General features: G+C 22.9%; 3 protein-coding genes across 3 annotated transcripts; 2 read left to right on the top strand and 1 right to left on the bottom strand. All coding sequences in view use genetic code 6, as the record gives it.

Annotated features, from left to right (window-relative positions):
- Window positions 1–1380: 1380 nt before the first annotated feature.
- TTHERM_00895950 (zinc finger, LSD1 subclass family protein, putative) lies at window positions 1381–2555 on the top strand (the record flags this gene model as incomplete). The annotated part of the gene is made up of 2 exons (XM_001031242.2): window positions 1381–1672; window positions 1936–2555. 2 exons carry the CDS (start codon window positions 1381–1383, stop codon window positions 2553–2555), a joined length of 912 nt encoding a protein of 303 aa, XP_001031242.2.
- Window positions 2556–6096: 3541 nt separating this feature from the next.
- On the top strand, window positions 6097–6725 carry TTHERM_000895969 (hypothetical protein; the record flags this gene model as incomplete). Its single annotated transcript, XM_012796700.1, has 2 exons — window positions 6097–6324; window positions 6606–6725. 2 exons carry the CDS (start codon window positions 6097–6099, stop codon window positions 6723–6725), a joined length of 348 nt encoding a protein of 115 aa, XP_012652154.1.
- A 2089-nt stretch (window positions 6726–8814) lies between these two features.
- TTHERM_00895970 (adenosine/AMP deaminase) lies at window positions 8815–11090 on the bottom strand (the record flags this gene model as incomplete). The annotated part of the gene is made up of 4 exons (XM_001031244.3): window positions 8815–8960; window positions 9056–9373; window positions 9968–10649; window positions 10809–11090. 4 exons carry the CDS (start codon window positions 11088–11090, stop codon window positions 8815–8817), a joined length of 1428 nt encoding a protein of 475 aa, XP_001031244.1.
- Between the last annotated feature and the right edge of the window lie 7883 nt (window positions 11091–18973).

Genomic DNA, 18973 nt, shown 5'->3' on the forward strand with positions numbered 1-18973 from the left:
TAAAAAAATATTATTTTTTGTATTCTATAATCAAGATTAATGATGTACCGATAATGATACAAGTATAGAAAGAGGTTAAAAATTTAAGAGGTAAAAAAAAAATATTGATTATTGTTTATAAAAATATTTTAGTTATTAAAATTTATGAACGATAGTAATAACGAAGGTTAAGGTAAATTCTTTGATGCATTATAAAAAGATTAATGCTTGAATCAAAAATTCAAAGAAATTGTTAGTAAAATAATCTATCTTTATTTATGGCTTTGCTTTATTTAATTAATTAAACAATGATTTGATAAGGTGTTTGCTATAATCTGAAAAGTATTATAAATAAATGTAGCAAAAAAAAATAATAAGTAACTAGATTTAAAATAGATTAGATATTAATATTTTTGTAGACTATTATACATAGAATTTTTTTATTTCTATAGAGAGAAAGTGTGAATATACATTTTTATTTTGCATAATTTGTATTATATTTTTTTAAGGAAAAACTCAATATAGTTACACTGCACTATTTTTAAAGCTTGGTATTTGGAATTCTCTTCTCTAAATTTAAAAATGCAAATAATTATTTTTATAATTAATTATTTATAAACTAAAAGTTTCTCATTTATATAAATTAAATAAAGCTTTGTAAATATTTATCATGCTAGCATTTAGGTGTTTGACATTCAAATCAATTTTTAAATGCAATTTTACAAAAATTATTTATATATTTGTTAAACTTCTCCTAAATTGATTATAGGTCTTCAAAGAATAAAAGAATAGAAATAATAGTACGCAAATAATTATGCTTTTACTGCATTAGATTTAGACTTCCTTAAATTAGTGTAATAGTTAACTTTAATATCTTTCTAAACTAAAATGTAAATTAAATTAATTACTTGAGCAAAATAAATTAGTGTAATTTAAATGATTTGTGGTAAATTAAATTTACTCAATTATGAAAAACATTCACTAAATATTAATTAATTGAGTTGCTTCATTTGAAATTCGTTTATGATGAAATAAATAAATATGCAATTTACGCATGATTTTTAAAATTTATTAGCTTACTTTGTTTTCCTTTCAAAAGTTCAAATCCATCTGAAATAAATCATAATTTAATAGATTGTTAGTGAGTAAAATTTTCATAATTTAATGTATCTTAAAAAATAAAAAAGAAACTAAAAAATAGATGAACAAAACAAAAATATTTTTTTTGATTTTAATATTAAATTTAAGAATATAGCAATCATGTATTTTTTTTCATACATAATATTAAATAATTTTATATTAAATTTAATATTTTTTCATCAAATAGTTAGTGAAATTTAAGTTTATAAAAGAATTGACAGCACTGCTTTTCCTAATGCTTCATGGAGTAATGGATAATAGATGATTTGCAACTAAAAAGATATTGAATTCAATTAAGCTAATCTTGGTGAGTATTAATTAGCCTACTAAGCTACAGCTACTACTTTTAGTCTAAAGAATCTCCCTCCGCATTTTTAGGTAAATGTAAGGATTGATTACTACCTCATAATGACTTGGGATAATGAATCTTTATCTGTATATGGTGGATCATAAAAGAAACTTTTTTATAGGATTTAATATGACTATGGTAATTCGAGTATAAAGTTATAAAGACTTTGCTATGGTGATTAATATATCAATTATTTCTATAGAAGTAATATTTTAACTTCAAATATATTTTTTATTTTTAACAAAAATTTAAAAATATTAATTCATATTTAAAAAAATATTAAAAAATCTTTAACTATTTAATTATTGAATTAATCAATCAATCTTTACCTTAATTAATTTTATTTCAAAAATAGTTTTAATTTTTTTAAAATTATTATTTTTTAGTAATTTAAAATTTTAATAATGTGGCTTAAAAAAATAACAATATTAATTAATCTATTAATACACTTATATAATAATAATTAGCTGAATATACTTTGGATGATGCAAACTCTGATTTTAGTATTTCTTTCTAAACTAACTGTAAACTATTTTAAATAAATGGTTGTGAGAGTACATCAAACGAATCTTTTGCAATTGGATAGGTTTAAGTTTTTGTAAATGAATGTCATTTCTCTTGTTTATCTTGCTCAGGTCCATTACAAAATCAGTGTAAATTATGTTACAATAATATAAATCCAACAAATGGAATATGTCCATAATGCTAAGGTGCAAACAATATTTTTGATAATGGTACTTGTGTTTCTAAATGCCCTTCAGGAAAGGTTAATAAAAATTAAGTGTGTGTTTTATAAGATTAATTTTGTTAATCTTTTTAATAAAATGGATACAGCTGCTAATAATGCCTACCAAACTACTACCTTTGGAATGGTAAATGTATGACTGTTTGTCCTTTATTTTATGGTAACACTAACAATATTTGTTAAGATTAAATAAGAAGCCTTCCAAGTAATTTTTTAACTAAAACAACTATTTTTTTGTTAATTTAAATTAATTTGAAATAGATGGATTTGTTGCACTTGAAGGATTATAAGAATTTAGATTTTCATCCTTTCATATTTAATAGTTAGGATTTTCTATAATGAATCTTAACTCAAATAATAGTGGCTTTCTTTATGGTAATAATTCTATGTATACTATTTGTGGAGATACTTAACTTCTTGGAGGCTTTAAATCTGGTATTAACAAAACTAAAATATAAATCAGTGTGCCTATTTAAGTAGCTCGTAAATTTATAAAAGTTGGGTTTAAATTTTACTTGGTAGATTATTCATAAAATAATCCTGTTCCAAACATTATAGTGAGTTTGAATGGTTAAACTGTGTAGTTAGTAACCAATTAGTTTATATTAAAAACTTAGTTCAATCTTTGTGGTTTTGAATAACAAGATGCGTATGGAGAATTCATGTATGTGATAGCAGATTCTACATCAACCAGCATTTTAATAACTATTGATAATTAATCCAATTTCGATATTGGAATAAGAGATTTTATTGTTGGAGGATATACTGTAAAATATTTGTTTTTATTTATTTATTTTTCTCTTCTTCTTATTTAAATCAATTATATTAAATTTTAGTGTGCAAATACCTGTTTAGATTGTAAGTAAGATAACCCATATTCATGCTTAAGCTGTTCTAATGGATTTTTTTTGTATGGGGATTAGTGTATAAATAATTGCCCATCAGGATACTATAATGATTCAGTGCTTAATAGTTGTGTACTATGCTCTTCTTCTTATCCTAATTGTAAAGCTTGTGATCATAACTAATGTCTAATGTGTCAGTAATCTTATTACTTTACAGCTGCAAAAACCTGCATCACCTGTCCCTTAAATCCAATTAAATAATACTGGAATCCTATTAGCTTGGCGTGTACTACTACTTGTGATTAGGGTTTACAACCAGATGATTAAAATTAGATTTGCAGAAATTAGTGTTTAGATAAAGCATGCTTAATTTGTGATTAAGCAACATAAGGCATTTGCTAATAATGCTTTTAAGGATATTATTTGTATAATAATTAGTGTGTTCAATCTTGTCCTTCTGGAACATCTCTTGACACAAATGGTCTTTAATGTTAGTCATGCAATGACCCCTTATGCTTGTCTTGCAAATTTGACAGTACTAATTTACCTATTTGTCAATAATGTATCAGTAATAAGTATTTAGATGCTTCTAATATTTGTTAATCTTGCGATTCATCTTGCTAGACTTGTAATGGAAATTAACCTAATTAATGCACATCATGCAACAGCTCAGACCCTAATATAGTTTTTAATTCAGACAACACATGCACTTGTAAATCTAAATATTATTCATTTGATCCCTCTACCTAAAAATGCAAACCTATTTGTGGTGACAAATTCAAAACGCCAGAAGAAGAATGTGAAACTTATGATAATAGTTATTAAAACGCATAAGGCTGTGATTCTAATTGCAAAATTGTTTCTGGATTTAAATGTTTTCATTAAGATCCATATCTTTTAGATATTTGTGTAAGTGCCTTATGTGGAGATGGAAAATTAGACTCATCAGAGTAATGCGATGATGGAAATAACAGTAAAAAATTGTTAAATATTATGAAAATAAAAAATATTTTTTAACTAAATAGTTAACGGAGATGGATGCTCATTAGATTGCAAGACTGAGCTAGGATTTAATTGCTCATCTTAGTCTGGAATATCAAAATGTAGCAGCGTATGTGGAGATAATTATGTGACATAATATGAAGAATGTGATAGTAATGATGTAGGATGTGATTAATCAACATGTAAAATTAAAGTTAATTCTGGTTGTAGTTATACAAAATATAATGATTAACTTTAAATTTCAAATTGTTTTTAGTGTGATGATCCATTTTGCATGAAATGTACTAAAACTGATCCTAGTTAATAACAATCATGTCTGTTCTGCAAGGATAATTATTACTAAGATAATATTTAAAACAAGTGCTTAGCTTGTGATTAATCATGCAAAACATGTTTTGGATCTTCTAAAAACTAATGCAACTCATGTTTTAGTCAAAAAGATTCAAGGGTAATACTGGATTAAAGCTCAAATACATGCGTTTGCAATAGCCAATATTACTCATATGATATTAATTCATAAAGTTGTTTACCTATATGTCATGATATGTACAAAGCGCCTGAGGAGGAGTGTGAAATTTCAAATCCATTACTATTTGATAATGCAAATGGATGTATAAACTGCAAGGTTTAAAGTGGCTATAAGTGTTTCAGTAATCCATAATACGATTTAAGTGTATGCAATACAGTAAAATGTGGAGATGGTATTAGAGACTCAGGTGAAGAATGTGATGACGGAAATTAAAGTAAGCATTTTAATTTAAAATAATATCTAAATTTTATTATATTTTAATTTTAATAGTTGATAATGATTTTTGTTCCCTAAACTGCAAGATCTAACAAGGATATTCTTGTAGCTAAGACATTGGTAGTAGTAATATTAAATGCAAATCAACTTGTGGAGATAGGATCAAATCAAGTGATGAAGAATGTGATTCAGCTGATTATGGTTGCACAACTGATTGCAAGATTATGAGTAATTATGGTTGTTATATCGATCAGAGTTCAATTTCTAACCCTCCATAAGTTTAGAAATGCTTCAAATGCTAAGATGCTAATTGCTTTAGATGCAGTAAAATTTATAATTCAGTCTTGAACTCATATGATGAAACTTGCAATCAATGTTAAGATGGTTTTTATTTCAACATTATTTCAAATTAATGTGAAAAATGTGATTCATCTTGTAAGACCTGTAATGGACCGTCTGTAAATAATTGTTCTACCTGTTTTCAAAACCCAAATGTTGTATTAGATCCTAATTTAAATCAATGCACTTGTGTAAATAAACATTATAATTATGATACAACTTAAAATAAATGCATACCAGTATGTGGTGACAAGTACAAAACACCTGAAGAAGAGTGTGAAGTAAATGATCCGACAGCCTTCAGTAATTCCTTAGGTTGCATTTAATGCAAAATTTAACCAGGTTATAAATGCATCTAGTTAAATAACTTTTTGCTTGATATATGTATGCTTTCTACTTGCCAGAATGGCATATTAGATAAAGGAGAAGAATGTGATGATGGAAATTAAAGTAAAAATTTGATAATTAACTTACTAATTTACTTATTTATTAATTAATTATTTATTTATAGTTTAATTAGATTAATGTAGCTTAGATTGTAAAGTAAATCCTGGATATTACTGCTCATAAACTATTAACAAAAACGACATAAAATGTATAGAAAAATGTGGAGATAGTATTAAAACCCCAAGTGAAGAATGCGACCCTCCAGGTTTAGGATGTAGCTAGACTTGCTAAATTCTTCAAGGTTATGGATGTCAATAATAGCAAATTTCAAATAATCTAACAAATTTTTAACCTACATAATGCTTCAAATGTAAAGACATTAATTGTCAACAATGTGTAATTGTTAACAATAATGTTGAAATTTGTAAGGTGTGTAACATTAATTACTTTTTAGATATTAAATCAAATTAATGTATGTAATGTCATCCCACTTGTTAATCTTGTAAAGGACCTCAAGCAGAAGATTGCTTATCTTGCCCAAATGATTAATCTATTATTTTTGTTGATGGAAATTGCAGATTATGTGATCAAAAATTGGGCTTATATTTTAATTAATAGAGTAAGAAATGTTAAGAGTAATGTGGAAAAGGATACATGCTTACAGATAGTCTATTAAAAAAATACGGAATAGTAAAAACAATTGAATGTGATGATAATAATACTGTAAATAATGATGGTTGCTCACAGAATTGCAAGATAGAAAATGGTTTTAAATGTATAAACCCACCAAGCAGTAAATCTTTTTTGTCTTTTAGTTTAAATTATTTTTAAGAAATTAAGTTTTAAATTTATGCAAGAAAGAAATTAAAAGCAAAACAACTAACTTACTTACTTGCTTCCTTCCTTTTTGAATATTAATTTAAAAGGAAAATATTTTTTCTATCTTTTACAAATAATTAAAAATAAAAAGAAACTTTTAACTAAAAATTCCAAATTTAAAAATTTTAATTCAATATTATATTAATAATTAATCACTTGAAATTAGATACTAATTTTATTTACTAATTTTAAAAGCTGTTTAAAATTAGATAAGTTAGTCTCTCTGCACAACAATTAATGATGGACCAACTCCTTTCTTAAAACTAGAATCATAATTTTCTCACTTATAAAACTAATATCAAATTCAAGGAATGATTTAATTTGATAGAGATGTATAAATATCAAATACTAAGAATATAATAATTTATTTAGATACATAAAATTCCTCAAACTATGATATAAACGTTTTTACAGATATGATTATACTAAACAGTTTAATGACACAAACTATCAAATTTTAAATCAAACTCTATTAACCTATAAACGATATTAGTGTTTTTGCTAAATTCAAGTAATCTGATATCACTGATAAATATAATAGTTCATTGCTAAAGAAGTAAATAAATACTAAGCTTCCTCAAATTTAAGTATTAGTCTCAGATATTTATGGAAATAACTATTTTATTATAACTGTTTTGAATGCTTTACTAGGATTTGTTAGTTACTTTATGCTGTTTTTAATTCCTTTCCAAACAGCTGTTACTCTTTTTGATCTATTGCAATCAGTGAATTATCTCAAATTTTTAAATGTGAATTACCCAAAAGAATTGTATGTTTTTTTGAAACTCTTTGATTTTGCAAATTTCGAGTTTTTCCCAAATATCAGTTCTAAAAATGCTGATGTGCCATTAACATTCTAAAGAGAATAAATTGATTCCTTTTTCTTTAGTAATATAATTCAAACTGTGATTATTTGGACATTGTTTCTTGCATTCTATTTCTTAAGCTACATTTATAAAAAGTTTTAAATAAGAATAAATCATTTTATTGATGAACTTATGAATAAAATCTATTCAAATTTCTTTTTCAAAATAGCTTCAGGAATTGTTGTTTTAACTTTTTATGAAATATCAATATGCATTTGGCTCTAATTAAATGAAATTTAATTTTAAACAAGTTTAAAGTCTGTAATAGGCACCATTTTCTCTGTACTCTTTTTGGCTTCATAAATATTTATAGTATATCTTGGAATATATAAAAGTGAAAAAGGAAGAGAGTAGCTAAATAAATTAGAAAGCCTACTAAAAAATATATAAAACAAATTCTAATAATTTAGTCAAACTAACTTTATTAAAAAGTATTATTACTTTAATGGTTAAATTTTAATAAGGAAAATACTCTATATTTACTTAATAATTTACTCATAGCAAAATAAGATGTAACAAGTTATATTAATTTAGCTCTTGTTTGCTTTTGAGACTATAATTTTGATAATAAAAAGACCTTACCTGCAAGCCAAGATGAACTAAATCTAAGTATTCACTCATATTAACTTTTTAATTGCTTTATTTTCTATAACATGGCTAGCTTATGATGATATTCTTAATAATTTTCCAAAAGACACAAGAAATATTTTTTCAGCTGTTAGTATAATTTCGATCTCCTTAATTTTTATAAAAATAATGATTCATCTGTTCCAAACTCTTAAGGAAAAAATTTAGTTTACAAATATCAAACTCACAATTGGAGATTTAAAATAATAGAATACATCTTTGTTTTAAAATTTATGAAAACTATTTTATTTTGTATATTTACTGATATTAATTTTAAAATAAAATTTTAAATCTTTAGCTATTGGAATAATTTTATATTTTGAATTTATTATGATGATTTAAAAAAAAATATTTTTTATTTTTAATATTATTTTCTTGTCAATTAAAAAGTAAAAATTAAAACTTATTATTTTATTTTAAAAAAAATAATTTCAGATATTTCAATTTATTAATTTTTTAACATTTTTTTAAAAATAATTTTAATTAAAAAGCAGAAATAAAAATTATTTATTTTATTTGATATAAATTTAAATATTTTTTTTAGAAATGAAACGATTATTGAGAGTTTTTTTATTAATTTCCAAGTAATAATTGTAGCAAGAATGATTTTCTGAAGGGAATGAAAAAGTTAAAATTATATATCAAAAAGTTAGTTAATTTTGAATACATTTGATAGAAATATAAATTGCTTTAAATAGAATTGATAGTATTTAATAATACTTTAAAAATTAACTTTGAAATATTTTTATTATTGTTTATTATTATATTTTGATATAAATATTTGTGATTTTAATCTAATCTAAGATTTCTTTCTTACTAATTTAAATTAACTATATGGCTTGCTTGCTTTTTGATAAAATTATATTATTTTTTAACATTTTTACGATATAAACTATTCTTATTAGATCCCTTCAACTAGATGGGTTGGATTCAATGAACCACTTGCACCATACTTAGAATCTCTTTTCGAGTTCTTCCCAGGCAGCTTTCTTTTAGTCAGCGCTTAAGAAAGAGTATTAAATAGAGTTGTAAGCACATAACTTTAAGTCCTTATAATCTATTTGAATTAATTATAATAATAAAAATTATTAATTTATTTAAATTAAAAAAATAATTTTAGTTTATTTAGTAATATTAAGAATATTTTCTTACCTAATTAAGTACCGAAGGAGACAAAGAAGAAATCCATTGAAACTCCGTTGTATCCGAAGAAACCTGGATCATCGGGATTGATAGATACCTTAACTCCATAATTTAAGAAAGTTTTAATTGGGTGTAATCTGATATCGTCGATATATTTAAGGATTTGGTTAGAAACAGGGCAAATTTCTAAACATATTTCATCGTTTTTAATCTTTTCAAGGAGGTATGAGTGTTGAGAAAGGTTGATACCGTGACCAATACGCTTAGTACCAAGAAGTAAGACATCAAACAAGTTTGTGTTTTTTAATGTGTGTAAAGATTCACCACCTTTATATTAAATTATTGTAAAGTTGAATAAAAGACCAATATAATATCTTTTAATTGATGAGAGAATAAATCGTGGGTATTTATGAAGGAAATTGACGGAATTCTTTAGAAAATTAAGATTACAGTATTATTAAACAAATTTATTTAAATATTTGGATTTAGTTGCATATTAACCTTTAATCATTTTCAAATATTTAATTAAATATAGAGAAAAAGTGTAAATTTTTGTGGTTAAATGATTAATAGCAAGATTTAAAAAAGTGAAAACTTTAAGAAGTTATCTGGAAATTCTTGTTACTTTTCATCTATTAGTTTCAATCAGAAATTTCATTTTTCAAAAATTATTAGCTAAAGGCTTTTAAAATTATTTAAATGCAAATTTATTTTGTTTTTTATTAGCTTAATATTTTTTATATTGGTTCATTTTACTATTTATTTGTGACTAGCCTTGCTTAAAATAAGAATGCTATATTGCTAGTTATTTTTTTTTTCATTTTTTTTTTTCTAATTTCATTTTTGTCTTTCAAAATGTTTCAGATTTAACAAAAAAACTAAATTTATTTTTGTATCTAAAATTGAATATCATTTATTTACCATGGAAAACAAAGGGAAGTTCAACTCCGATTTCAGCTTGCATTTCCTTCATTTTAATCAAAGCTGGAGCCATTTCGAGCATAGTTTTGAAAGCATCTTCTTCTTAGACTAAATCGAAGGCGCAGATTAATTCAGGATGATGCTTCTTGGCAATTAAAGCATCTCTCATGTATTGTTCAATTTGATTGACATCCCACATCTTGAGACCTTAAATGACAAGTTAGTAGGTAAAGTAAGGGTGCTCTGCTTTAACTTCGTTTAAAACCTTAGAATAAATTTCCATTTCTTCCTTGACAGTAAGATTAGAACCATCTTCGTTGAAAGTAAAACCTAAAAATGCTCTTGCTTCAATGTGAATAACTCCATCCTTAATGAAATTTTCAATATATTTTTTCAAGTATCTAGGGAAGTGTTCTCTGAAGTAGGTAACACCAGCAATGCTCATGATTTTCTTTTCAAAAGTTGCCCATATATTTTCTTTGGAAACCATCCTATCTTCTTCTTGAACAAAGAGGCACTTACGAATTTAAGCATCGAATTAACTCTTATCACTAGCTTTCTCTCTCTCTTCGCGCAAATTTTTGAATCCGGGCTCAGCCTTTTCAGCATTTTAGAAGTATTTGAAAGTAGATGTTTCTTGATTGAAATAAGTATTTTCATGGTATGCAAGTTCTTCCATAAACTAATTTAGATAAATTGGAAGATGTTAGAAAATAAGTAAGAAAGATCAATTAAAAAAGTTAAAAGTCAGTCAGTAAATAATTTATGGCTGGATCAATGAGTGAATAAACTGGAATAAAAAAATAGCTAGATAAATTTGAAATAGGCTTTAAAATCCTACCCAGTCAATGTCCATGCAACAGTCAGTGTGGATGTGTAAAACAGCTCCCTTAGGAAGTTTTTATATAGCTTTGAAAATACGAGATTCCTTTTCGAATTGTTCTCTATGCTTGAGAGTGTAGCCTTTATAGAAGGAGTCATCCTTGGTAGCTCTTTCACTAATCAAAATCTATCTGTAGAGTTTATTGGCTTCTTCTTCAAGTGGTGTAAAGGCAATTCCGTTGTATTTGGCAGTTGTTATTTCCCTTTCAAATTCTTATCTCTTCTTCAAGTAGTCTTCCATTTTATTTGTTAAGTTTTACAAGTAAGTAGGCTTTTTATCTTTTTTTTGCAATTTTTTAATTTTTAGTAAATTTTTTTTTTTAATAATCAGCTTTTGCAATCAAAATGCCTATTTTTAAAGAGGGTGGAGGTAGACTCAAAATATATAGATTGTTTGCTTATTTAATTTTCTCTTTGAATCTTAATTAATAAATGAATAAATCAAAAAAATAAATAATACCCCGATTCTTACATGATTTAATAGATAAATACATCTATCTATCTATATGATTATTTATATTTCATACTTGCTAATTGGAATCTATATATTTATATCAATCATAAATTAAAAAAATATACAAATAATCCTTACATTTAATACTTAATAAAAAAAGTTATTTTCATAACAAAAACCTTGTCTGTGGTAAAATAAGCATATAATATCTCACATTAAACTCATTTCTTTTAGTTTTCAATATCACATATTTATCTTTCAATTAAAAATAGCCTGAAATTTTATTTTTGCATTTCGCACTAATAATAAGATATATATTTATTTAGAGGATTAGTAGGTTTGTAACAATTTTACAGAAGCATAAAGAACTCCTTTTAAATAATAAATAGTATTTTTATAGTTATATTCTATAACTCCTCTTTAATAATTAAATATTATCAATCGGTTTGTTAGTGTTCTAGTTAGTTATATGAATTCATAGCCATAATCTAAAATGAACTTTTATATATGATCATATTACTAACTAACTAACAATTAATTTTTAATATTTTATTTGTAAAGCTAAATTAGAACAAAAATTTGCTACTCATTCATCAAAATAACAAAAAAGAAAGAGATAAATTTTATTAATTTATTTACAATTGGAAAGAATCAAAATAGACAATAAGAAATCCAAATAAATTTTGGATGAAAGATAAATAAAGATGGTATGAAAAATATTTATAAAATCTAATTTTTCTTTGATTTAAATATAACCAAATTAATATTTGTAATCATTTATGTATATAAGAACATAATTTATAAGGCTTTATTTAGGAATGAATGTCCCCCAAATCAAATTTGAATCTATTAGGCTTACCTTTATAATAACTAGTTCTATTTCTGTAACAAATACATTAAATACCGGATAAATTATATATTGCCAATTGAAAAATCCAATATTTTTTGACAATTTTTAGATTATTGTGTAAAAATTGAATAAAATTAATTTAAAATTATCGATACTTATTATTTATACAAATAATCTATAATATTCATTGATTAAAAATTAAATACATTAATATAAATTATTATCTGCTAATTATGTCCCCCTATAATATCAATGCAATTAGCTTACCTTTTTATTTGCTTACTTTAAAATTTATTCAGTAAAAATACAACACTAAAATGAGTAAAGTCCAAAAAATAATATTCAAAAAATTTGTAAATTAAATATCAAAGTATATTTTCAAGGAAAAAGTAATACTTTTTATTGTTTATTTAAAAAAAAATGATAGTTTATAATCGATTTTTTTAAAAAGTAATAATTATTTAAGAATTGAGTTAATGTCCCCCCTAAATTAATATAAACTAAGCTTATCTTTTTAACCACTAAATTATATATTTTTCAGTAATAATATTGAATGGATTATATTTCTTAATTAACATATAGTAGTTATAGAACTATGTTATTGTAAAAACATCTTAGTTATATTAGCTAATACCTTCTAGATTAAATATAGATATATAAAATTTAATTACTGATTTCTTATGAAAATAATTTGAAATTTATATTATATATATTTCTTTGTAAATACTCTTAAATACCAAGAAATAGGATATATTTAAAACTAATTATAACTTTAAAATAGCATTTATGATTTCAATTAATTTACTAAAAACAACTTTACTATGTAATAAGCAATATTTTATGATAAAACATGAATATCCTTTTCAATTTATGAGAAAATCACTTAAATAAATGAAAAATTTATATTTAAATGGAAAATATAGTTAATAAAATTTCTATCAGTGCTAATAGATAGATAGATAAGTAAATAAATATGCAAACTAATAATTAATACAAATATATATTGTGAAATAACACAGATTTAAAGAAATTTATAAAATAAAGATTTTATATTTATATTTCAAATTTAAATTTAAAGTATAAAATTAATTAATTAGATAAACAGGCAGATAATAGGTTATTTTTAATTGGTTATTTTCTAAATAGTAAATTATTAACATATTATTTTATAATAAAAATATAAAAGTTTAAAAGTAATTTATTATAATTTCTAAGCTGTAGATTTATTTGTTTTTTCTGTTTTAGCTAAATATTCTAATTACCTTTTACAATAAATTTACAGAAGTTTATATTTTTTATCACTTAATCTGATCATATTTAGTCATCTATATATTTATCGCACATATTTATATATCTTATAAAATAAATTAGATATGATTAAGTGATTTATTTATAAATAAGAAATATTAAGTATTTAACTATTTATCAATAGCTAGTTCATTTTTTTTGGAATTTCAAAAAAATTTTTAACTTTAAGTTTCTTATGTTTTATATTAAATTTAGAATTAATTTAATTTATTCATAAAAATACCAAAAATAAAAAAATTATTTCATTTGTATTTTAGTTTCATTAAAATAAAAAAAATAAACCAAAAAAGGGACCTGCCAGGATTGAACCGGCGACCTAAGGATTTGCAGTCCTCCGCTCTGCCACTGAGCTAAAGCCCCTTTGACATTAGACTTAAAGAAGAATTTAAAAATTTACTTAGGTGTGAGTAATATATGATTTGAGTTTTTATTTAATTTTTGATTTATTAAAAGATTAATCTAATATTAATGGTTAAGGCATAAATTATGAATTAATTTTCATAAAGCGCTTTATAATAATTATCAGTTTTAATATAATGTAAAATTTAGTTAATTAATATTAGAAAATAAGCCAATTATAAAGTATAATAGATTTATTCTTAACATATTTAATTTTATTTATAAAGATTAAGCTTTAAATAAACACATTTATTTTAGCTATGAATTTTGATAAAGGCATTTATGAAATATTAGATTGATTTACTTATTTTTTATTTGTTAATTTAATTCTTTTATAAAAGAAAATTCCTATTTCTCCCTTGTTAAGTATTTATTTATTTACGGCAACTATTATAAATATGAAGAACTTAATTAAAGAAATAAAATAATATTTATAATGTGAATATAATTTATATTTTAAATATGAATTTAAGTAATATCTATTATTATATTTTTTTAATTATTTTGAGGAAATCTGTTGAATTTTGTTTTTATTAATTTAATAAAAAATATTTTGAAAAAAATTTAAAAATATGAAAAATAAATAATCTATTTTTTTAATCTATTTAATTAATAAATAAATTATGAAAAGTATTTAATATAGTTTAAAATTTTTAAATTAAGTATTAAAAAAATATATTTCTTAGTAATAGCTGAGCTATGAAATATTCTTGTTAGATAATTAATTTTATTTATTTAAAAAATTTTTTTTTAAATAAGATTTACATTCAATTATATATAAAAATTCCTTTTTTTCATCTTTTCTTATTTTCAATTGGTTTCAAGTAAAAAGTAAATTGAATTTAAATAGAAATTAAAAAATGGATGATATAAAAGTGAGAGAATATAATTTGTTGAAAATCAAACTTCGAAACAAAAAAAATCAAGAAGAAGTTATAAATTAGCTAAAAATTTAATAAAATATAGAAGAATTGTAAATATCTGTAAAAAATTGTGAAGAGGGAGGAGAATTATTAAATTAAATTTCATCTCATTTTCAATATTTACAAAATTTGAAATAATTGTCTTACAATCTAGATAATTTACTAAATCTTGATATTTGCTTTATATTCAAAGATTTGAATAAATTCACTAATTTGAATATCTTATCTATAAGGTTAAAGAAAAATATTAGTTATCAATAAAATCATGACGGTTTTAATTTAGGATAATGTCTTTCTAGCCTTACACGATTAAAGATTTTAAAATTAGATCTTTATCTTCTCTATTCTTCTTAATTTTAGGAATGTTTTTAAATGTTATAAGCATATTAATAATTTAAAGTACTGAAAAGTCTTCAAATAAAACTAAGATATTTGCCAAGGAATTATTCAACGCTGTATGAAATAGTAGACGGAATTTCTAACTTGCAAAGCTTAGAAGATTTTGATTTTCAATTAGGGATAAACATTTGTGGAAACTCTGGATTTGATAAATTAATTGAGGAAATCTTTTATTTAGTAAATCTAAAAACTTTGTTTCTGAAACTTAAAGATTGTTAGTATTTTGGAAGAAATGTAAATCGTTTTCTGCAAATTATAAAAAATTTATAAAAACTAGAAGAATTAACTCTAAAGCTTCCAAATCAAGTTTTAAAGTAAAATAACTTTGTTAAAGAGTTGGAATCTTTAAGCAATTTAAAAAAATTAAACTATAAATCTTAGAATTTAGATTTTTAAGCAGCATAGCAACAGTTATAGCAAATATCTCAATTAAAAAATTTAGACAACACAAAGCTGATTATAAGAATAGAGAGCGAAAGCATGTAGAAAAATTAATTTTAGATAATTTAAGACTAATTTTAAAATATTTCTAATTTAACTAAATTGAACTTGTCTTTCCCTCCAAACAGTTAGATTTTACTAGTTGATCTTATGAATTTTTTAATTTGTCTTCAAAATAACTAAAAACTTGAAAAAATAGATATAAAGTTTTCTTTAGCTAACTAAGAAGAGTTTTACAAGGAAGAGCCTGAATAATAATTTCAACTTCCTCTTAATTCTTTAAAGCATTTCAAACTTATGATAATTTAAACATGGAATAAAAAAGATTATGGAAGAATAAATAAGCTACTGTCTATTTTTAAAAGTTAAACTTAATTAGAAAGTTTCGATTTTTATGTTTCAAGAATTAATTAATTAGATAATTTTGGAAAGATACATTTAGGAGATGTATTGAGTGAAATGGACAACTTAAAATTTTTAAAACTAGACATAGGTTAGTAGTATTTTATAGAAAAAAAATAGATTTTTTCTGATTTAAAAAGAAAATAAAAGCTAGAAAAATTAGCAATTCAAATTATGAGGTCATATGAACTTAATGGTGAGCACCTCTAATATCTAGGATAGTCGCTGAGCTACTTACAAAATCTTAAGGAATTAGATTTAAATATTGTTGGAAATTCACTTGATTTTGATTCACAAGGAATAATTTTGTTTAGTCAAGGGTTTAAGTAGCTGTAATAATTGAAAACACTTACTTTAAAATTTAATAAAATAAATTTAGGCTTTCCATCTATTTATCCTATACTATTGTAAATTCATGAGCTCAAAAAATTAAGATATCTTTACTTTATGTTCAGAGGAATAAGTACTGCAGATGTTTAATAAGAAATTTTGCCAGACATCATCTTTCCATAAGAAATTAAGTCTATTAGTATTGTGTTGAGGGAGGGCAAGACAGAGTTTAATTGCATAAAAGGATTATTTGAAGGATTTAAGAGTCTTGTAAACTTAAATATTTTGAAACTATAAATAAATTTAAAGCAAATTGAACTAGAAGAAATAAAATATATTGAAAACATATTAGCTAATTTGACAGCCCTATAAATCTTAGAACTAGATTTTGCTTAAGGCAGTATAATTTATCTTATGAATATGATTAAAAGATTTTATCAATTAGAACAATTAACATTTATTGATTTATTTACCAATTTTGAATTCTACTACTCTTCACTATATAGGTCAATATATCAAAAAGTATTGTATCCTGAATAAATTAAACATAATATTTAATTGACTTATAGTTATTTTTAATAATTAAACAAGTAGGATTAGGATATATTTAAAGAAATTTTCTTAAATAATGATATTAGAAATTTTGAATTTGAATATTCTGTTCCTTAAAAATTTACAGATGAATAGGCTTTCTATTTATTTTCAAATATGAGCTTATTATCCAATCTTAAAATTCTCAAATTAAAATTTAAAAACTAACCTTAATTTAGTTTAACTTCGTTTGAAGTAATTGCTTAAGCTCTTTCTACTCTAAAAAATTTAGAGTCTCTTAATCTACAAATCAAAAAGCTCAATTACTATTATGATTTTATAGACCTAAAACCTATTTTTATTTAACTTTACTCTCTATAATAATTGAAAGATTTAAGATTTAAATTCATTGATTTTTCAGCTGAAGAAGAAGTTCTAAAAGTTATGTTTGATGCTATCGGTAATTTGAAAAATTTAAATAACCTTAAATTGTTTATGTTTCAAAGTTTTAAGTTAGAAAATACTTTAAACTCTATCAAATAAATGTTCTAAAGCCTTGCATCTCTAAAAAAAATTTATTTCTATTTAAATATCGATCAATAAAATTAATTAAACTTAATATCATTCTTATAAAGTTTTAAGCACTTTTAAATGGTAAAATAAATCAGTACAGTTTGGAATTCATATAATTAACAAAGAATATTGCTTAAAATTCCAAAGTTAGTTGAGATAAAAAATATTTAAATTTGAATAACTTTTATTAGAAGTTTGTTTTTGCTATTTTATTTTGAAATATATTTAATCTACGAATTAAAAATTACAATATATGTAAATCACTTTTCAAAATATAAAAATTACTTAATTTTTCATTTTATTTTAATTTAATTATTTGATTACAAAATTCATTTTTTAAAAACTTAAATTAATAAAAATATATTTAAAATAATTAACGTAACTTCGACTTTACAATTTTAGTGAAAAAATTTAAAGATATCTAATATTTAAATAATAAAACAATAATCTATTAAATAGCAAACACTATTTCTTTGGTATGCTTGATATTTAATGTTAGTTAATTCATCTCGTTATATAAAATTCAAATCAGCTTTAATATAACAAACTAATATAAAAATACATTCAAATCCAGAATTTTCATTTAATAATTTGAGCTTTAGAAGATATATTGGCTATTTTTTTATTTAAATAATACTTGTTTAAATAAATATCACTAATTGATAATTCTTTTGTACCTGATATACTTTTTTTATGAATTTATTTTCATTACAATTTTTTTTAGGGAAATTCGGTGTTTTTCCTTTATTAAAAAAATTCATAAAATTTCAAGTAAGGACCTAAATATATGAACCTTAGAATAAGTTGATATATGGTAAAATTATATTTTATTTATAGAGCAAGAAAATTTTATTAAATATAAATGCTTTTAACTAAAAATATTCAATAAATTAATTTTAAAATACTCAAAAGAGATATTCAACATTGATTTTAAAAATCAAAATAGAATTAAAATTATAATTAATAAAAAATATATTTTTGATTATATTTTTTAATTATCAAAATTAATCATAAAAATAAAAGTAGATTTGTGTATTAAATATTTCCATTAAAATTTTTTTTTTTCAATTAATATGACTTTCATTTTTCTCTAAAAATAGATTTAAAAAGGGACCTGCCGGGATTGAACCGGCGACCTAAGGATTTGCAGTCCTCCGCTCTGCCACTGAGCTAAAGCCCCCGTCTCATTAGTTTTTAATTTGTTTTATTAGATTATTTAAATAGGTTTTTTTTAAATATATTTTATAAACTATTAAAAAGGGACCTGCCGGGATTGAACCGGCGACCTAAGGATTTGCAGTCCTCCGCTCTGCCACTGAGCTAAAGCCCCTGTTTCGATATTATATAACTTATTATATTTGATTATTTAAACATATTAATTTTAAAATCTATTTTAATATTTTGTAAAAAAGGGACCTGCCGGGATTGAACCGGCGACCTAAGGATTTGCAGTCCTCCGCTCTGCCACTGAGCTAAAGCCCCCGTTACAAAATTTATAAGTATTAATAAGTAGA

Source organism: Tetrahymena thermophila, assembly GCF_000189635.1.
Source record: "Tetrahymena thermophila SB210 genomic scaffold scf_8254707, whole genome shotgun sequence".
Lineage (NCBI taxonomy): Eukaryota > Ciliophora > Oligohymenophorea > Hymenostomatida > Tetrahymenidae > Tetrahymena > Tetrahymena thermophila.